The 22,025-nt window shown below is 35.1% G+C and overlaps 4 protein-coding genes across 5 annotated transcripts; 2 read left to right on the forward strand and 2 right to left on the reverse strand.

The window, feature by feature from the left end:
* Positions 1-917: 917 nt before the first annotated feature.
* Positions 918-3,856, reverse strand: LOC109215676 (HVA22-like protein f). Its single transcript, XM_019379788.1, has 5 exons — positions 3,718-3,856; positions 3,120-3,146; positions 2,896-3,018; positions 1,772-2,018; positions 918-1,126 (listed from the first exon to the last, which is right to left on the reverse strand). The coding sequence occupies exons 1-5, from the start codon at positions 3,762-3,764 to the stop codon at positions 1,100-1,102; spliced, it is 471 nt and encodes a 156-aa protein (XP_019235333.1). The 5' UTR covers positions 3,765-3,856; the 3' UTR covers positions 918-1,099.
* A 3,117-nt stretch (positions 3,857-6,973) lies between these two features.
* LOC109215680 (zinc finger BED domain-containing protein RICESLEEPER 1-like) lies at positions 6,974-11,666 on the forward strand. Of its 2 annotated transcripts, none has more exons than XM_019379793.1 (3): positions 6,974-7,146; positions 9,284-11,267; positions 11,351-11,666. In XM_019379793.1, exons 2-3 carry the CDS (start codon positions 9,305-9,307, stop codon positions 11,404-11,406), a joined length of 2,019 nt encoding a protein of 672 aa, XP_019235338.1. In that variant the 5' UTR covers positions 6,974-7,146; positions 9,284-9,304; the 3' UTR covers positions 11,407-11,666. The 2 variants fall into 2 exon arrangements, with proteins under 2 accessions (XP_019235338.1, XP_019235339.1); XM_019379794.1 differs by lacking the exon at positions 6,974-7,146 and adding an exon at positions 9,057-9,153.
* A 1,769-nt stretch (positions 11,667-13,435) lies between these two features.
* On the forward strand, positions 13,436-16,130 carry LOC109215682. The gene is made up of 2 exons (XM_019379796.1): positions 13,436-13,552; positions 14,231-16,130. The coding sequence occupies exons 1-2, from the start codon at positions 13,543-13,545 to the stop codon at positions 15,277-15,279; spliced, it is 1,059 nt and encodes a 352-aa protein (XP_019235341.1). The 5' UTR covers positions 13,436-13,542; the 3' UTR covers positions 15,280-16,130.
* A 643-nt stretch (positions 16,131-16,773) lies between these two features.
* On the reverse strand, positions 16,774-18,750 carry LOC109215681 (protodermal factor 1-like). Its single transcript, XM_019379795.1, has 3 exons — positions 18,527-18,750; positions 17,387-18,275; positions 16,774-17,306 (listed from the first exon to the last, which is right to left on the reverse strand). Exons 1-3 carry the CDS (start codon positions 18,684-18,686, stop codon positions 16,976-16,978), a joined length of 1,380 nt encoding a protein of 459 aa, XP_019235340.1. The 5' UTR covers positions 18,687-18,750; the 3' UTR covers positions 16,774-16,975.
* Between the last annotated feature and the right edge of the window lie 3,275 nt (positions 18,751-22,025).

Here is a 22,025-nt window from a genome sequence, read left to right on the forward strand (position 1 = left end):
GGGGGGGGGGGGGGTGTTGGGGTGAGTTTGAATTGAGGAGAAGTGACTGAAATGACAGGTGGGAAGTGGGGCCATGATCATATTGAGTGAGAAATTGAAACCTAAGGTAGGGTCAATGGTTGATGCCATGGGGGAGACAGAAAGAAATAGGAGATGTTGGAAAATATCAATGCATATGTATTTCATTGGAGTTCAAATTCTATATAGCAAAGGGTCTGTTTGGTTGGTGAGATAAAGGACAATAATTTTAGGATTAGACCTAAGATTATTTTATCCCCGCATTTGGTTGAATTTTCGAATTTAGGATTAATAATTTTGGAATTAATTTATACCACAACTGGGATATTATTCTATATAGTAATTTCAAGGGTCTTTCCTCAAGTACTTTAATTAGAAATAAAAGTTTATCTCAGCTTATTTAGCAAACGCCAAATACATGCTTATATAGTCAAATGAAGCAAATATGTATCATCAATAAAAATATATCACTAAATAATCTCGTTACTATTTAATCTCCCGTATTATAATCACGTCATTATAAGTCTGTGATAACTTGCCTAACCAAACAATCCCTAATAGTGTAAAAATATTTACATATTCATATTACTTATAAAGTAATTACACGTAAAACTCTATGATAAACATCAATTTTTAATCTAGTAAAATTGATGGCTAATCTTAAAATATATTGGTAGTACAAAAAATCTTTATACGGTCCGTGTATATATATTAAGTTCAATTCAATTCAAGGTAATGTGGTGGTTTCACAAGAATCTATTTTCTCAGCTTTCCAAAATACTTATACCTTCTCTTGTTTTCCTTTTTTTTTTTTTAATTTAAATTTATTGTGTATTAATCCTTGTTAGTTTTTACTCATTTCCCTGAATACAGTAATGAAACATCTCAAAGACTCAAAATTAATATATAAAAAAAGTCTCACATATATTCGTAATTTCACTTAAATGGAAGAGTTATGAAATTCAAAATACAAATTGATATACAACATATCCAATTGAAACATAAACAATTTAGTTAATAAAGAAAAACTCTGTTGTTGTTGGTAAGGGGAGAGAAATTTCTGAAATATTCACTCGTTTCTTCAGTGTTTCTTTGCTTCTCTTTCCGCCTGAAAACATATCAAATTCACAATAAGAATGACTTAGTGGGGCGTTTGGACATAAGAATGTAAAATTTCAAAAAATGGTGAAATTTTTTTCAAGTGAAAATGGTATTAAAATTTAAAATTGTTTGGACATGAATATAATTTTGGATTTTTTTTGAAGTTTTGTGAGTGATTTGAGTGAAAAAATTTTGAAAAACAACTTTTTAGAGTTTTTCAAATTTTCGAAAATTTTCAAAATGCATCTTCGAGTGAAAATTGAAAATTTTATGAACAAACGCAGATTTCGAAAAAAAAGGGGCAAAAATTCATGTCCAAACAGGCTCTTAGTGGGCGTTTGTACGTATGAATTGTAAAAATTAGAGTTGTGCTTGGACATGAATATTATTTTTGGTTGTTTTTGAAGTTTTGTAAGTTATTTGAGTGAAAATTTTGAAAAACAGTTTTTTGGAGTTTTTAAATTTTCGAAAAATTCCAAAATTCATCTTCAAGTGAAAAATTTGGAAATTTCATGACAAAACACTGATTTAAAAAAAAGTGAAAATTTTTCCAACCGGCTCATTAAACCAAAATACACACACATATATATAAGAAAAATTCGTTCTTCAGAGTAATATACTGTCAATGTATAGAAATTAAACTGGTTCGTACCGCTTTGACGACCTTATCAAAGGCATCAGGTCCATATTTTTCTATGTATCTCTCAACTGCTTTTCTTGCATCTAAGCTCATCATTTGAAGAGCCTTTCTTTGGTTTTCAGGATAAGTTGAGCTAATTCGACTTCCAACTTTAACATGTCTTCTTATAAAATTCTCATGTATATAAGCTGCTCCATTGAAAATTGGTAGCACCAACCACATACAACATACAAGCTTTATGTATGGCCAAAATGGAAGCCTGTCAATGACATTACAAATGTAATATGAAAGAAATTCGGGCAGAGGCGGAGCCAGAATTTAAAGTTAGTGGATTCGATATTCTAGTCTTTATAAGTTATAACTGAGTTCTAAATGAATATTTTAAGACAAATACAGGATTTAAAACAAAGCTACTGGATTCGACCGAAGCCCTAGCTCCGCCACACTGATTCAGGATATACAAAACTATACACTGACAATGTAATAGAATGTTTATATAGGTTATCTAAAGATGACTACATGTAATCGTTCATTGTAAAAGGTGACTAGTAATATGAAAAATAAGGCAAGTAACATAACATATATAAGATGAAGAAATTCACGCAGAGGTGGAGTCGGGACTTAAAGTTAGTGAGTTCGTAATTCTAGTCTTTTTAAGTTACTGCGTTCTAAATGAATATTTTAAGACACATAGAGGGTTTGATCAAAGTTACTGGATTCGACCGAACCATAGCTGAAGCTCTAGTCCGCCACTAAGTTCAGGATATACAAAACTATACACGGATGATTTACTTGGATGGTTTTAGGTCATCTTTACATGTAACCGTTTATTGGAAAAGGTGACTAGTACTGTGAAAAATAAGGCAAGTAACGTGACATAAGATGAAGGCGAGCCTTGGAACAACAATAAACTTGCAAATATGTGACCTAGGTCACACGAGTTTCAAGCCGTGAAATCAGCCAATGATGCTTGCATCAGGGTAGATTGCTTACATCACCCTCTTGAGATGCGATCCTTTTTCGGATCCTGAGTAAACGCGGGATAATTTATGTAACGGACTGTTTTTTAATCCATGTATATAAGTTAAAAGTTACAAAATTATTTCTCTTGATGTTTGTACATAATTATTAGTTACCATTGGAGGATTTTCCAGCAAGATAACTCAAATAGAGTTATGAATGAGTAGAGAACCCAATAGGTTAGCCATTGTTGATCATCTAGTGGTGAAGGGCTCTCAATTGCTCGCATAGAACAATACCTATTCATTGAAAAATAAGAATGAATTAGTGACACATAATAATGTTGTGTATTCTATATATTGTGGATTTTCACTAGCAACTAAATTAAATGGCAACTTACAAAGGATAAAGAAGCTCCACTCCAGGGCTGTTAAGAAAAAGGGGATGGAAAATTAAAAGGTTAGGTCTTAATTTTTCAAAAATACAAAAAATTAACAAAAAATAACCAATAAAAATGAAGAAAATATACAATAGTCTTCAACCTTATTTTGCAGAAAATTAGCATGCATGCATGTTGAACATATATGGTTTTTACAATATAACAAAATGGTCATATAGTAGGACTGTTATATATACTATACACAAAATGGTCACATATATATATATAGAGAGAGAAATATGTAAAAAAAGACGATTTTTATATAGAAAAGATGAACATTGTATAGTCACTGTAAAAATAAAAGCAGAATAAATGTATACAATTTGTATATATTTTTTTTATTACATATACATCCTGTATGTTATATACAAAAATTATACAAGTTTTATACACTTTTTCGGCTACCAAATGTAAATAATTTTTGGTGCGGGCTAAAAGTGATAATACCCCTTTATATACTTAAGACGGTTTTTATATAATAGATGTAAAAACTTTAATATAAATGAATTAAATTTGTAAAAAAGATATAAAACTAAAAATTAATTTAAGAAAAAAATACCCGATTAGCCCATTCAAACTCTTAGCAATAGTTCCAAGAGCACCCATTGAAGAAATGATTTTCTTACTTTGCTCTCTTGCCTTGTGAAAAATTTCTTTTTATCCAATGAGAAAGGAATTAGTTGTGGAGAGAAATGATGGAATATAAAAAATATTCAAATAGTTGCATGATTTTATATACGTACTAATTATTAGGTATTTGGTAGATGAGAGAAGCAAGTAAAGGATATCTTTTCAAAGGAGAGAAAGTCTTCTTTTCTCCTTCACGAAGAAATGAGAATATGGTCAAGAAATTAAAGTGGAAATTAACACATGAGAAAGTGGTTGATTATATTCTTCATTACTATAATTACACACAACCTTTGCCTCTACCTATACGTCAACTATAACCTTTTTTTTTTTTTGGTTTCTACCCAGTGTTTGGTATCTGTATTAGGTCCCCATAAATACGGCTTCGTACTGAAAAATCCTATATTGGGAGGATAAAGTGTTCCATAAAAGGCGACTCCATAGAGTTTTATCTTTTTTGCATCTACCTCTACGTCAACTATATAGAGTTTTATCTTTTTTGGTTTCTCATCCGGTATTCGGTATTTGTATTGAAGCACAATTAAATTCATGAAATTCACAAGGCTCGAATCCAAGACCTGTAATTAAAAATGAAATAGTACTTACTACTCCACCACAAACTTTATTGATTACGAAGTTCCAGTTTGCCTACACTTGACCCCAACTGATTTGCTCTTAAACCACGTGAAATGATCTAGCTCAAAGGCTAAATTAACTATTTAACTATAAATATTAGCAGATTTTAGAAAATTGCCTTCAGATTTTGTCTTTGCGGTGGATTGCCATAGATTAGCACAACAATTTTGGCGAAAGTTTTCTTTTGTTTATAGAAAAGGGCAAAGTCGCGTTTGTTTAATGAGGGAAAAGTAAGTAGATATGGATTAGTTGGGTCACAATAACAGAAAGTGTTGTTGTGTGTGTGTGTGTGTTTTTTTATATATAAAATACAAAAGTTTTGGACAATTTTTGAATTTTTTTTTAAAACTAAACGGTAATATTTTGGGCCAAAAGCAACTCTTGTCTGTTGAGCTAGTTTTGGGATTTCAAAATTTGCCAAAATATAAATAAAATCTATAAACAAATAGGTATTTGTCAAAAAAAATTGAAAAATATTTGACAAAATCTATAACCAAACGGGGGCTATACTTCAGCCGTTAGTTAATAAGAGCAAATATTTTTCATTTGGAAAGAGTTAGGAGCAAATTTGACCCTTTTCGCATAACTGAAATACAATAATACATTCATCAGTCTAATTGTAGTTAAAAGATATTGATTATGTAAAAAGATGTATTAGCCAAATCTATTTTCCATTACGTTGAAAAATAAATAAATTGGGCCAGCAAAAAAATAGAAATGAGAAATGGTTAATTTGAAAAATAAAAAAATTAAAAGTAGAAGAAAACAAAACAGTAAATTGGACACTCAGAAAAAAAAACATAGAACTTGATAATGAGAGAATTCACGGGGGGTGGGGGGGTGGGGTGGAGATCAATGGGATCTCTACATAATAGCCGATATGTTGTTTGGTATATACAAATTATTCATTAAGGGGTCGTTTGGTTACCGGTTAGAGTTATGCAGGTATTAGTTATACATGTATTAGTTATGCAGGTATAAGTTATGTATGTATTAGTTATGCAGGAATAGGTAATGCAAGGATTAGTTATGCATGCAGTATTAGTTATGCAGGGATAAGTTATGCAAGGTTGAGTTATGTTGGGATTAGTTATGCATGGATTAATTATGCGGGGATTAGTTATACGGTAGTTATATAAGGATTAGTAATATAAATGTAATATGAGTGTTCTTTATTATTATCTTACTTTATTTTTATTAAAATTGTTAGTATAGTTTAAATATATTTATTTAAACAAAAAAATACAAGTTTGAATAAAGGGTATTCTTGTCATTTTGCGTTTTAATACAAGTATTACTAATTATGTATAAGTTATTCCACCTTCTACCTTGCATAAATAATACATAGATTCCCTCATAACTTATACATGTATTAGTTGTACATGTATTAGTTATGCGGAAAAGAAAACACATAAACCAAACATTGTATTAGCAATGCTATATTTTATGTGAAAAAGAGGAAAAAACAACCAAACATTGTATAACTTATGCTAGCTTCTATGTGGAGATTATTCTTCCCCCTTCTTTTAACCAAACAATGTATAAAGTTATCCTACATCTAATACATGGATAACTCCTCTCTAACCGGCTACCAAACGATCCCTAATTATATTACGAATTTACACATATTATACATTAATCGACTGTTTTTAATAAATTGGATTAAACGGATATTTTTAAGGGGTTGTTACACAAATAGCCGGCCAGATTCACTGTTTACTTTTTCTAGTCGCTATGCATAGATTATGCATTGGTTATACATATCTATACACATATTATACATGAATTATATATGTATTATATATCCGCCGGCTATTTTTAGTTTAAGAGATTAGGTGGATGACTATTTAGGTTAAATTCTTGGGGTAAATGACATTGTGTAGCCGCTCTAAAAATAATAGCAAACAAATGTATATTTTTTCGTGTATATATATTCTGTATGTTATATATAGGGGTGGAAAAATGGTTAAAAAAAACAGTTAACTACCCATATTATCCACTAAAAAATGGGTTGGATAATGAACTTAAAAACGGGTCAAATATGGATAAGACCATATTAACCATTTAGAAAATAGAACCAATGAATAACCAATGGGTAACCAATGGATAACCAATGGGTCTAACTTTTACGTTTGTAAAGCCTCAAATTGGGGGTTCCTCAAGTTAGACAGATTAAGAATTCTCTCAAAGGTGATTATATGCAAGAAGTCATGGATAATATGGTTACACATATTATCCGCCGGTTAACCCGTTTTTAATCCGTATTAAATATGGGTCGGTCAGATAATTTATCCGTTTTTTCATTACTCGTTTCGACCCGAACCATATCCGACCCCCCCGTTTGCCACTCCTAGTTATATATAAAAAATATACAAAGTTTATATAATTTTTCGGCTACTGAATGTAAATAGTTTCTAGCGCGGGCTCAGTGATAATACCCCTTAACTCTTCTATTCTTCTATAGTGTCAAACGGATCGAAGGTAGCCCCAATTCGGTGGAGCCCAAACAATAGGCCCAATAACTTGTCTCTTCGGGTTCGCGCCTTCTCTTGGCAACCCAACTTCACCAATTCTCGCTAACGAGACGCTCACTTCACTCTCATCTCTTCGTTTATCACACACAATTACACCTTCACTATGTGATTTCCTTCACACAAAAAACCTTAACCGCTTACAAACAAACCCTAACTTCCATCTGTAACAACGCCAACGTTCTTCAATTCTCGTAAGTCTCTCTCTCTCTCTCTCTCTCTCTCACACACACACACACATACTGTTTTTCTTTGTCTTTCTCTCTTGTTTCTCTCTCTTCATGTCATGTATGGTAGTATTATAATTGAAGCTGTTGTTTTGGATATATTTAGACCCGAAGTCCGAAAGAATTTTGGGTTAAATTAGGTTTCGGATCCGATATTCATAGGGTTTTAATAATATCTGTTTCTCCGACCCGACTTTTTATTTTTCGCCTACCCTAATGAATCGGATTATGGGTCGGGTACTGGGTCATGGAGACCCGGTTTGGTTGGGCAAAATTCTCTATTTTGTTGAGCCATTTACGCTATTACTCTTTAAATTTTGCCTTTTAATCTCTAATTTGTACTTAATGTTTGCATCTTTTGTTTTTTGAACAATAAAATTTGCATCTTTTATTTCCAAACAGTGTAGTGCTTTGTAAATTAATGAGGAATTTTTTTATGACTACCGGTGCCCGCTACCTCCCACTGGCATAGGTACGGGGTAATTTTGCCCAGCAAGATTTGAGCAGACGGGAAGAAATCACCTTGTGTTTTTTTAAATTATTGAAGAATTCCGGTGTATTGCTGGCTAGAATTTCATTAGTGCCTAGTTTAGTTGTGAATTTCTTCTTATTATCTTAGGTAGGTTTAAGTATCGATATGGGGCAGAATGGATATTCATATTGGCGATACCAACTAGTTTGGGATTGAAGTTATAGTTGTCTTGTGTTGCCTTAGATGGGTAATTTGAAATTTGAAGGTTTGTAGCTTAATTCACCTTTAGAAAAACATTTGATAAAGCTATAACAATAATTAGAAGACATTTGAAAAAGCTGTAACAATAAATAAATAAATAAAACATTTGATAAAGCTGTAAATCTTTTATGTAAAGTCTAAAGTGTGCAGATTTGATAGTGTATTCTGTCATGTTTAATGGTAGAAAGGTCTGGCTTTTATGTAATGTGTGTGGATGTGATAGTGTTTTTCTGTAATTTAAATGGTAGAAATGTCCTGTATAGGTTTATTTGTATATTATATATACTGATCCTCGCCCAAATATGTGGGTGAATTTGATAGTTATTTCTTAATTTAACTGGTAGAAAAGTCTGGCATAGGTCTATTGGTAATTTGGTATATTATATATACATAGTGATGCTCGCCCAACGAATAAGGCCAACTGTGTATACCTACATTCTTTCCACCACTTAATGGTAGAAAAGAAAACTTGAAATGCAGAAAGTTGTGTTATTTTGTTTGCTCATTAAAACAAGGTATCTTGTTATTTTGGTTGACAGCGAATGATCTATATTGACCACTTTTTTTGTCATGTTTTCTTCGGAACTCTTCACGAGTTTGCTTCCATTTTTATTTGTTAAAAGTTCATTTTTGAGCATGTTGTAGTTGACGATACTTTACTAATTTAAGGGTATCTTGCACCAGAGAGGATCCTTCAAGTTTTTTTTAAAAGTTTAGCTCGTCGGATCTTGTGTAAGCTAGAAGCCATCTTACAAGTTGCTGGTGCTATTGAAGTGTATGGTTAGTAGTAGCACGGTCAAGAATTCTAACAAGGAGATTAAAAAAGTTAGAATGTCCACCTAGCTCTCGACCCTGTAGCTTGAAGCAATTTTTGAGCCACCTTTGCTGCTACACTAGAAGATTCCTGTATGCCAAAAAAATTAGTCTTTACCTTATTTGTGCAGTATAATTTTAAACTACGGGGATTTAATTGAAGGCCCTTCATGCAATATACCTCTGTCCCTGACGATTACTTTGTACTTCCTTTTTCTCCCAAGTATTACTTATTATTTCTTTAATAAGCTTTTTTAGAGGCTGAGGTTCCTAATAGTTGATAGAAATAGTTGTACAACCTTTATGTGCATTGAGACCTTCCAATTAGTGTTGAAATATTTATTATCATTTCTAAGGTTTGTCAATTTCTGGCAAGATATATATGACGTCTTTGTGCTTGTTGTGATTGGAACAGCTATATTCATCTGGTAATTAAAAGAACAGCTTGATTACGATTAGCCTTTGTGTTATTGAAGCTTTATTGTCTCTTCATTTATTCTGGTTTAGAACTAATAAGTGTCTTTGAACTTTCCCCATGCTCCCTAAAAAATTTCTCAGGTATTGCTACAGTCGGAAGCAATGGAGATAGCTGAGGAAGCAGTTATAGTCAATTCTAGTAGACTAAAATCTGTTGTGTGGAATGATTTTGATAGAGTAAAAAAAGGTGATACTTTTGTGGCTATCTGTAGGCACTGTAAAAGGAAACTTAGTGGGTCTAGCACCAGTGGGACTTCACATTTAAGAAATCATTTGATCAGATGTCGTAGGAGATCAAACCATGACATAAGTCAGTTGCTTACACGGGGAAAGAAAAAGGAGGGAACCCTTGCCATCTCGAATTTTAGTTTTGATCAAGAGCAGAGGAAGGCTGAAGCAGTCAGCATTGTGAGGACTAAGTTTGAACAAGGGCACACAAGAGATGGGTTACTCAACAATGGGATTAACTTTGATAATAGGCGAAGCCGGCTTGATCTTGCTCGCATGATCATATTACATGGCTATCCTTTGTCTATGGTTGAACATATTGGTTTCCGTATATTTGTCAGAAATCTTCAACCTTTATTTGACATTGCAACATTTGATGGAGTTGAGGCTGACTGCAGGGAAATTTATCTGATGGAGAGACAGAAAGTATATGAAGAATTGGACAAATTGCCTGGGAAAATCAGCCTTAGTGCTGATACATGGACTGCTAATGGCGATGCTGAATACTTGTGTTTGACAGCACATTACATAGATGACTCTTGGCAACTGAAAAAGAAGATTCTGAATTTTTTAACAACTGATCCTTCCCAAACAGAAGACATGCTTTCAGAAGTTATCATGACTAGTCTAAGAAATTGGGATATTGACAGGAAATTGTTTTCTGTGACATTTGATAACTACTCGACATATGACAAAATTGTAAGTAGAATCAGAGAGCAGCTTTGCCAGCACAGGTTTCTTTACTGTGACGGTCAATTATTTGATACACGCTGTGCAGCTAATGTTGTCAAGTTGATGGTCCAAGATACCTTAGAAACAGCAAGCCCGATAATCCACAAGGTCCGGGAAAGTATTCGGTATGTTCGAAGTTCACAGGCAAACCAGGAAAAGTTCACTGAGATGGCTCAAATTGTTGGGGTTGATTGCCAGAAGTGCTTGAATCTTGATAATTCATTTTATTGGAACACAACATATATCATGATTGAAACTGCTTTGGAGTACAAAGATGCATTTCCCCTTTTGCAAGAACATGATTCTGGGTATGGAATGTGTCCATCTGCCACAGAGTGGGATAGAATAAGTGCCATTGCTAGCTTCCTAAAGCTCTTTGTTGAAGTTTCCAGTGTTTTTGCAGGAAGCAAGTATCCTACTGCAAATACATACTTTCCAGAGATCTGTGATATTCATTTGCAGTTGATTGAGTGGTGTCAAAACTCGGATGATTTTGTTAATTCTTTGGCTCTAAAGTTGAAAAGCCGATTTGATGAGTACTGGAAAAAATGTAGCTTGGCTTTGGCAATTGCAGCTATCTTAGACCCAAGATACAAGATGAAATTGGTTGAATACTATTATCCTCAAATATATGGTGATAGTGCTCCAGACTGTATTAATATTGTCTCAGATTGTATGAAGGCTTTGTATAATGGCCATGCTATTTACTCACCATTAGCTCCTAACGGTCAAGCTGAAGCATCTCAAGTTGGTGGTGCTGGTGCTGGTGCTAATAATGATCGGCTGACAGGGTACGACAAATTCATATATGAGACTTCACAGAGCAACAACATAAAATCAGATTTAGATAAATACTTGGAAGAGCCGCTTTTCCCGAGAAAAGCCGATTTTAGCATATTAAACTGGTGGAAGGTTCACACTCCAAGGTATCCTATTCTGTCCATGATGGCACGGAATATTCTTGGAATGCCTATGTCAAAAGCTTCATTAGAGTTTGTATTCAACACTGGGAATAAAGCTCTTGAACAGTATCGCAGTTCGCTAAGATCAGATACCTTGCAAGCTTTGATGTGTGCCCAGGACTGGATGCGCGATGAATTTGAAGGTTAATATTTAATTTTGTAGTTTACAATTATGATATATTCTTATATTATCTGTGAAGAATAATTCTGAATTTTTGATCAACAGATTCAAGGGCTTCATCGAGCACCGTTACTCTGGCCCTATGCTATGATGCAAAATAATAGCAAGCTTTGGTTATGCTTTTGTCATTCCAGGTTGCCATTCTTTTGCCTTCTGTGTATATTAGCATCTTCTAAACAGTTTCTCTCCTTGTTATGTTAAGATTTTGTAGAAATTAGTTCATTTGAAGATTTTGCTTTCCAGAGCTTCCATAAGTTGGTGATAGAAATCATTTGCTCTAACTTTATGCCAAACATCAGATGGGATCTTTTGTTCAAGAATCTAACAGTTTTTGCCGTGTTAGGCCCCATCAGTTAACTTATTTATCTGTATGTAGTTTTGTTTTTTCTTCTCATTGTGCTATTTGAACAAGTCAAACTGGAAGCCTTTTCCGTGGGGGTGGATCGTTCAGAACTTGGGTAACTCATGCTCATTATGGTCAGTGATTTGTTCATCTGAACCAGCTGAGTGGAAAATTGCGAGGTATTCTTGGATTTTGCAGCTTTCGTTCCCATGCTCCAGCCTACTAGGAGATGGTAGAGTCTGCTGTTTTGTATTTCAACCTCCTAAGGTGCGACGGTTGCAGCCGAATAAAGGGAGAAGTGAATAATGAGTTATTCAAACTAATGGAGAAAATATCCAAAGAATTTTATAGGGTTTTTGCTTACTATGGGACCTTACAAGAACCATATGTAGCATGGCTCTAATTTCAGATTTTCGAATATTTGGTATATTCTAGGATGTCCAAGTTTTTATTTCAAACCTAGCATTGGACACCCCAAATCCAGCAAATGGTGAAAGTCCATGACAGTTTTACTTTTTAAAGTTCAAAATCCATGACAGTCATAGTGGCTATTTTCAAATATTGGCTACTTTTTAAAAATTTGATCCAAAAAGTAGCTAGCATGTAAAGTTTTCACGTATAAAGACTAGTTCCTAAATTTGGCCCATGCATATTGGTCAGCGATCAAGCAGATTATAAGCGGTATTATCACTTTTAGCCCGTGCCAGAAACTATATACATTCGATAGCCGCAAAAATATATAAAATTTGTATAATTTTTGTATATAACATACAGAATGTATATATGTACACAAAAAATATACAAAAATATATTTTTTCGACTATTATTTTAAGAACGGCTATACAATGTCATTTTCCTAAATTATAACCTCCCGCTTCATAAGCAGAAGTTTCACAAGCTCATTGGGAACTTTAGAATCAAGGGTCTAAAATTATAAAAAAAAATTGTTAAAAATTTTATGACTAAACTTTAGACCACTATTGATTATTGTTACAACTGCATAAGCTTATGTCAAAATCAATATTTTATGACAAACCTACAATCCGTTCGATTGGTTCTAAAAGTAATACTTTTGTTGCTCATAATATAGTCAATATTCTTCGTGGGTTCAATTTTAAATATGTTAGAGTAGATCATTTTATATTATCAGATTACTTGAAAACTGAAATCAACTATTTTATTATATGTGAACTTGTTTCATTGGACACAAAAATTTAGGAGAAATCAATTTTTTTGTAACTTGTGATACTCAACATATTTACAAAACCAAATGAAACGTTTAGATTATTTTAAATATAAAAAAGTATTATTAATTTTAAAATAAATTAAAAAGAAAACGATATCAAATGAAATGGATTGAAGGGAGTACAAATGTAAATAAGAATATAATAAGTACTAGTTAGGGGTTATCTGGTTGATGCTAGTGGTACTGGAGTAATTAATTCTAACTTAAATATTTGGTTTGCCGCAAACAACAGTGTAACTAATGCTATATTTGGTGAGTGGTATTAAACAAGATCTTCATTATTATTAGGTTAATGGTATTAAATAATATCCTCATTAAGTTATACGAAAAATGTATATAGTATTCTATGCAACGACATAATATGAAATAAAACATGTGCATTAATAATAGGCGATTAAAAGAAAAAATGCCTTTTAAAATAATTAATTTATGTCTAACAATCTTCTCATTTATAATCACCAAATAAACTAATTTTTGAATCAAAAGACCCAACTTTTTTTTTATTTATATAAATCGTACAGTACTATAATTTCTTCCCCATCTTCACTCTTTAACCACCTCAATACTTTCAGGCCACTTCTGCTAAAACCAGTCAACGACTTCGATTTCTATCATCTATAGCCTTTTTTACAGACATTGAATGATAAAATGTTTTCAGGTAATTAAGCTTCATATTGTGATTCTTTTTTTGTATATATATATATTTATGCTAAGTCTATCTATAATGGGTGCATTCTCACTTTAAAAAAAAAAAAAAAAAAAAAAAAAAAAAAAAAAAAAAAAGTTTTCGAGTTTATCCAAAAAGGTTTTGTTTGAGTTAAATCTCAAAAAAGAAAAAGGAAAGTGACTTTTTCTTTTGAAGATTTTCAAAATTTGAAAGAAACTGAAAAACTTCAAAAACTATGTTGGCTGTGCAGACAAAGTCCCGCATATAGCTGAAAAAAGTAGGGATACAATTAATGGTGCGACGCCTTTTGGAAAAACCATGGGATCTTGATTAAGAGTATGTGTGGACCGGTATGGCCCAACATGCTGGTTTTAGGAGTTTTTGAAAGATTTGAAAAACTTATTTTGATTGCAAATCTTTCTAAATAATGGAGTTTTTTGGAGCTAAATTATTTGTTTTCAATACAAATTAAAAACTGGAGTTAATCTATTCTATCAGACAATGGAAAAGGAAACTTGATTGATCAAACCCATGCTCCACATCTACTGTTGTTTGCATGATATTTATCACACTTTTGTCAACTTGAACTCTGGATTTGGCCTATTGTTAAGTTGTCTCCAGATGTAACTGTGAGAGAGTAATAGTCCTATTGTTTTCATTGTTTACCAGGCGTGCTCGAACGAGTAAAGATGGTACTCAAGCTACCGAATAATGTCCAAAATAAACGACTGCCTATTGTGATTGCATTTCTACTCTTCATTTCTGTTCTATATTTGGTTTTGTATCGAGAGAACGGAGAGCAATCTGGTTCATCATCTGAGATAATCAAACAGAATTGGGATAGTTTTAGCTCTGTGGTTAAGTTAGAACCCACAGTAGAGTTCAGGAATGGCACAGATATAATATGGCAAATCCCTGACTCACCTAAAGCAATTCTTTTTCTTGCACATGGTTGTGATGGTAAAGCAGCTAACTTTTGGGATAGATCATCTAAGTGCCCGAATTGTGTCGGTCTACCTGAAGAGAGGCTTCTTACACTTAATGCTTTAGCTAGGAAATTTGCAGTTATCGCGGTATCAAGTGCTGAGGCGTGCTGGTCGTTCAAAGAGGAAAGATTCACCGTCAAAGATATCATTGAGTGGTGGATTGCTAAACAAAAGCTTCAACATTTGCCTCTTGTAGCTTTGGGTGCTTCCTCTGGAGGATACTTTGTTTCAATTCTGGCGACTGATTTAAGATTTAGTAGCATCACGGTAATGATTATTGAAGGATTGTATGATCAAATGGAGATTCCAGAGAGTTATCCGCCCACCCTTTTTGTGCACATGCCTAAAGATAAAAGTAGGATGCAGAAACTAAAACGATTCGCGATACTCCTGAAGGGAAAAGGCATTGATGTTGCAGAAGTTAAATGCTTGGAGTTTCCTTTGTCGCCTAGTCTGTTTGCTGATAGAATCCCTGGTATTGATGTTGCTACCTCGGCGAAGTTGTTTAGTCTATTCCAGGAAAAAGGTTTCATTGATAAGAATGGTTTCATGACAAATGATGGGCGTGATATACATTGGAACAAGACTCTCCAAGAGAGAGGGATTGTTCTCCCGGATAAGTCCTTATCGAAGCACATTGAAGAGGAAATGAATCTTGCATTTGCTTTTCATGAAATGACCAGCTTGCAATCCGAGCAAATATTCAACTGGTTTGAGACTCATTTGAGCTAATCAGGTCTTCTGTCCTGCGTAATGTCCTCTAACAGCACGGGAAGAATGTCACTCACTCTGCTTTGGACTGCTGACAATACCAGAATAATGTCATTTGGTGCTAATAATATTTTGACCAGGTCCATTCCACTTGCTGTGCTTGCATTTTAATGGAATTAGCTGCTGAGTCCATTAAGTATAGATGGACCATGATGCATCTAATCTAGGTTGTAGAGTTGTTTGTTGGTTGATTTCAGTTATAGATATGTTGTATGAGAAAGGGAGCCTTGGGGTTCGAGCCATGAAAGCAGCCACTAATACTTGCATTAGGGTAGGCTGTCTACATCACACCCCTTGAGTGCGGCCCTTCCACAGACCCTGCGTGAACGCGAAATGCCTTATGCGCCGGGCTGCCCTTTAGATATGTTGCACGAATAGTCCTGCACTTCTTAAAAGCTTATAATGTGGTGAACAAAAGGTGTAATGTTGTACGATTGCTTCTTTAATATTGTGGGGTTGCTTTTTGCCAACCCTGTTGCTCAGAATCAAAACTATTCATCACGATGTCTCATTGAGCAATCTTTTCAAGATCTCATTAAGACTACTGAATCTTTTGTTTGCTTTATTACCTTTAGACATTGATTATTTATTTGTTTTAAGCCATTGATGTGCCTTAAAAACCAGAATCAAACTGGTATGATGAAGTTTAAAACTGAAATCTGAACCTTTTTGGCTCAAACTGTTGTGTCATCTACTTGTGCAAGTTAAACATGAGAATGGAACTTTGGGGAAAAATGACTGATTAAGTGATGCAAACCAATGACATGCCCGGAGCTTGGGTAATTATCTTAATGAAAATGTCTCCGAAATGAGAAATGTGTCTTATGTTACCCTTTTCGCAGAGTTCTCTTACATTGACTTGCGGTTGTACCTGCAAGTTTTAACTTTTAACAGCTTATTTGCAAAGGTAAAAGTCTTGGATTATCATCCGGACACAAATAATGCACATGCAATTATGGATAACTGTTTTGGAGCTTGGTCTCTGAACGAACACTACATTTGTTTTCATGTGCTCCTTTACTGTGACAGGGGGAGTTTTCGGAGGTTACAGGTTCAAGCTACAGAAACAGCCTCTTGCAGAAATACAAGGTAAAGCCGCATATGATAGACAAAATGTGGTCAATTCTTACCCTGGACTCCATATATAGCAGAATCCGCGTACAATAGACACAATATTGTCAATTCTACTGCTTAATTATTTTTCTCCTATCAGTAAACTTTGTTGAAGAAAGATCATCTAACGGCGATAAGTTCTTTTCCAATTTATATAGGTGGTTGTAGACATGTGCCTGTCTCTCTTTACAACTTTTAAGGTTTATTTGTGGAGATTCTGGAACACAGCACGCTGATCTAATACAATACTACATTGTTTTTAATTTGGAAATATGATTTCTTTACAAAGAAGACATTCAAATGTTTCTGAAATCTGCATAAGGCAATCTAACACATAGCACATCATCAAAGTAATAATTTACATATACCTGATTATAAAGCAAGTACATCCTTAACGGCCTCTATTCCTGACGTGAACGGCCGCTTTCTTAATAATTTGGTATCCTCTTGAGACATTAAGATTCAACCCTAAAGCGAACTCACAGGAAATCACAATGAAACTGGACATAGCAAGATACACAGGGACTATGGAAATATGAGTTTTTCAGGCTTTGGGCTTGAGTCGACCCTCGTTGGCTAACTTGAATATCCGCGCTTGAGCTGCTGCAGCCTTGTCTGAACTGAGTGCTGCAACAAAACTATCCCTAACTTGTTTGGTACTGTAAGCGAAATTCTTGCTCACCATGGAGTTCAGCAAAGAAGCTGTTCCTTCCCTGTAGAGCTCCCCAACGCCATCGGCACGAGGGTTTGAAAGTGCTTGCAGCAGGTTCAAGTTTCCCCCGAACCCTGGAGCACCAGCCACACCAAATGCACTACCAACAGTTGCCCACCAGCCAAACAAGCCCCATATTAGAGCCGGGTTAGTGCTCCAGTAACTGCTATTCATAACATTTCATGTTAGTATATGTTGCATACTGCAATTGACTATGTAAAGCTGATGACACAATTCACTTACTCGAGCGGGAAAGGTGGTGAGTTGGGATCAAATAGAGGTGGAGGTATGTAAATACCAGGAGTGCTTGGAATGCCTGGGTCGATGATTGGAGTAGTTGGTGGAGTTAGAATTGTGGGAAAACCGGGGGTACTAGGTGTAGGAAAACTTGGAGGGCCTCCACCAAAAGTTGGAGGCGAGGGATAGTTGTAACCGCCCGAAGGTGGTGAATAGGGGTCAAATGGAGCTGAAGGCGTGGATATCCCAGGGGTGCTTGGGGTGTCTGGGCCAATGATAGGAGTAGTTGGTGGGGTTACAATGGTTGGTGTGGACGGTGTGCTAGGTGTAGGAATACTTGGAGGAGTTCCACCGTAAGTTGGAGGGGAGGGATAGTAACCACCTCGAGAAGGTGGTGAATTGGGGTCAAATGGAGGTGAAGGTACGGAGACGCCAGGAGTGCTTGGCGTGCCTGGGCCAATGATAGGAGTAGTTGGTGGGGTTACAATGGTTGGTGTGGACGGGGTGCTAGGTGTAGGAATACTTGGAGGAGTTCCACCGTAAGTTGGAGGGGATGGATAGTAACCACCTCGAGAAGGTGGTGAATTGGGATCAAATGGAGGTGATGGTACAGAGGCGCCAGGAGTGCTTGGCGTGCCTGGGCCAATGATAGGAGTAGTTGGTGGGGTGGGTGTAGTAGGGGTACTTGGAGGGGTTCCACCAAAAGTTGGAGGGGAGGGATAGTAACCACCTCCACGACCTCCAGAAGGAGGAGGTGGACTGGGATTACGACGCCCCCCTCCACTTGGCGGATTGCCACAGTTAGCAGGCGGTGTTCCTCCATGGCCACCGCCTCCTTGAGAGGGTGGTGTTCCTGAGCCGCCTCCTGAGCCATGCGATGGAGTTGTTCGCGAAGCTGTCATAAAATATATAAAATTGTGAGATTGAAGGAGATTTGCATGAACCTGTCTACAAGCAAAAATCTAGTCCGAATTTGGAAAAAGAATCCTATTATCCTAGATATCTTGATTCAGCAAACATTTAGTAGTAATAATAACATTTCTTATTTGTCTTTTTTAGTCCAGTATCTAAGCAAATATTAAGCTTATAACAGAGAGACTGAAGCAAAATGCAAAAACAGCATGACATAGAGAGGTAAGGGCAGACATCTTGGAGGACTTCTGATATTTGGGTCCGGAGAGTGATAGGTTTTCTTTTCTTCATACGCCGCAGTAGACATGACAGGAATGAGCAAATTCTGTGAGAGCAAAGCGGCAACTGCAGCCCACAGGATTAGAGAAGTTTGCATGTTTTTCTCCTTTACCATCTTGGTTTGCTCTCAAGGAAACTAAAGGAGAGAAAAAGAGAATGAATAAGAGGGAGTTTTGGGGGGGGGGGGGGTTTAAAGAGTTTAACTTATGTCTAGTGATACAAGAGAAGAGTTGTATATATAAAGAGTAATGATGTACATAAGTTAATATAAGCAGGTTGAAAGAGTTTGAGGTTAGCTGTATATGTTGCAGGTTGCATTTAAGGTGTCATTTAAATCTCATATTGCAGAATATGGACAAAGGTCCTTCATTACTCTAAACATATCCAATTATGTCATTTATCATGTGACCAGGAGGTCACAGGTTCGAGCCATGGAAACAGCCTCTTGCAGAAATGAAGGCTAAGGTTGCGTACATCAGACCCTTGTGGTCCAGCCCTTTCCGGGACCCCGCGCATAGCGGGAGCTTAGTGCATCGGACTGACCTTTATTGGGGGGGGAGTAGTAAAGACTTTAACTGATGTTTAGTGATACAAGAGAAGAGCTGTATATAAAGAGTAATGAGGACAGAAGTTAATATAAGCAGGTTGAAAGAGTTTGAGATTAGCTGTATATGTTGCAGGTTGCATTTAAGTTGTCATTTAAATCTCAGATTGCAGAATATGGACAAAGGTCTTTAATAACTTTAAACATATCCAAGTATGTCATTGTCACAAATTCAAAATACTTTCCATAGTATAAAATGTATGACCATATCAACACTTTCTGGCTAGGAGAATCTTTGTAGAATTGCCTGTATTATTATGTGGAATACTGAAATGTGTTCAAGTCATATGCTCTGCTGCTACTTATGAAGTAAATCTCACTTATATAGTGAGAGAATTGCTTATAGAGATCCGTACCAGCTTAAACTTTAGTTGGTTGAAAATTGAGACGTATTGCTTATAACGGTGATATTGAAAGTTCACGCCCTAGGAAGCCTACCACCCCCTTCTTTTCACTTGATACAAAGCAGCCGAAGCTATGTTGCTCGGACTCTCCGAAAATATCGCCGGTTGTGTGTCGGATTCTCCAAAAGTAGTGTATTTTTGGAGAATCCGACACGGGTGCGGCAGTATTTTGGAGAGTCCGTGCAACATTAAGCCGAAGTATCTATCACCTTTCAAATCTCAATCTAGCAACAACATCTGGAACCCCACTACTATCATTCGCCTTTATAATTATCACTAATCTATGCTCTTCCGGAAGAGCCAGCTCCGTATAATATGCGAAGCAGCTGAGTCATAGCTCTCCGATATATATATATATATATTAACCTTACCCTCCCCCTTGACTCGCGGAGGGGGGAGGAGGTCTCTTTCTTTCTTTCCTGACAAGTGACAACATTTTGTATCATGCATTTCATTTCATTTTGTGTTTTTTCTATTGTGAAAAGAGAAGAAAGATAAAAGATTTCTTTTCTTTTGACAGACATGATAAATATGAGACTTGATGTCTTCTCAGACAGGTAGGTGAAGGAATACTGCATTGAATTGCTGTACTAAATGAGACAGCAAAATTATTGTCTCTCCCCCTGGGATTTTGAGCTTTTAAATTCTCTCTTTTTGTGTCAAAGCCACCTGTGACTGTTGTGGATGAACAAGAGCTGAGTTTGGTAATGAACCCCTTCACATCTTTTGATTTTTTATCTACCGTTTAATATTTGCTTTCTTGAGCCGAGGGTCTATTGGTAACAGTATCTCTATCCTTACAAGGTAGGGTAAGGTCTACGTACACACTACCCTCCCCGGACCCCACAGTGTGGGATAATACTGGGTAGTTGTTGTTGTTGTTGATAAGTATGCGAGGCAAGAATTGAGTCCAAGATTTCATGTCGATGAGTTCAGAATGAGTGTGATCTTATTATTGTTATATTCATACATTTAAACATATACAAAACTAGTTTTAGGTCCGCCTCTAAATGCAGCTAGATGTGCCTAAAGGCAAGGGCGGAGCTATACTTGTCCAACAGGCCAAGAGGATTTAAGTCGACGTTTTTTTGATATATACTATACGTAGAATATTCTTGACATTTTCATGTATTTACTCTTTATATTTTAATTTTCTTAATAAAATTCCTGACTCCGTCGCTACTTAGACAACAGTCAACTGAGTTGTAATAAATGTATAGAGATGAGACCATCATTAAGATGAGGAGACCCCATTTCCATTGGCATTATCTGCCGCTTCAAAATAACCCAATGAGGCCCTTGTCGTATATTAGTAATTACATTCATCTAATTACCAATTTAGTCACTTAAAGCTTGTTTGGACGGTTGTTATCTATTGTATTGTATCGTATTGTTATTTTGAATATAATGTTTGTTTTGATTGTTATTTTAATTTTATTGTATCGTATTGTTAAATTCGTCATTATGCAACGATGAAAAGTGCTACTTTATGAAATGGCGGATTTGGTGTGGTGGCATCGTTACCTTGCTTTTTTTCTCTCATCTTGCCCTTCTTTATTATTAAATAATCATATTTTATTCTTTATCCTGCTTTTTTATACAATGATTCCACTTTGTATCCTATTTTTTCTTGGTAATGTTGCAAGTTTATTTTTTTTAACTGTTGGTGGACGGTTAATAGTACAATCTATTCAACCGGTGTATTCATTGTACGATACATTATGAAACGACATGTAACAACAATCCAAACAAGCCGTTAATAGTGTTTTATTTATGAATCTAAAACAAGCAAAAAAATTGTAAAAACAATGTCATTGATCGTCATAGAAATAGGAAGCATTATTCTCCATTACAAATCCTAATTAATGATAAAGAAGTTAGGATTTCTTTTTAAAATAATGAACAATCTGGAGGACTTTATTCTTGTCTTTTTCTTTTAATATGCTTTGACAAATTAATAATTTAATTAAACATTATTCCTTTTATTTCTACTTTTTAAGGCATTATATGAATTTCAAGTTTCTTGTCTGATGTTATTAGATGAGGATATGAAAAGAGATATGGAGAATCAATGTATGATTTGTAAATAATAGAAAAAATAAATAAATGTAATATTACATTTACAAATGATAAAAGCATATTAAAAGAAATAAAGCAAGAAAATGACTTTGTCAGATAGTTTTATTTATTTACCTGCAACATGCCTATTTTGAGCTGTTCGAGATGATCAATGACGTGACTATGCGAACGCTTGAAGTTAAAAAATAAAAATGAAACATTGAGACACAATATATAGGGGAAAATCTAACCTTAATTTAATATAGTATCAAAATAAGTCATTAATATTAAATTCAGATTTTGCCATGTATTAATGTATTGTCACATATTTGGCAACAAGATATGAGTTAAATCATTTCGCGGAATATTATTCAAACATGATATTGGA

This window comes from Nicotiana attenuata, unplaced genomic scaffold (genome assembly GCF_001879085.1).
Source record: "Nicotiana attenuata strain UT unplaced genomic scaffold, NIATTr2, whole genome shotgun sequence".
NCBI classification, from domain to species: domain Eukaryota; kingdom Viridiplantae; phylum Streptophyta; class Magnoliopsida; order Solanales; family Solanaceae; genus Nicotiana; species Nicotiana attenuata.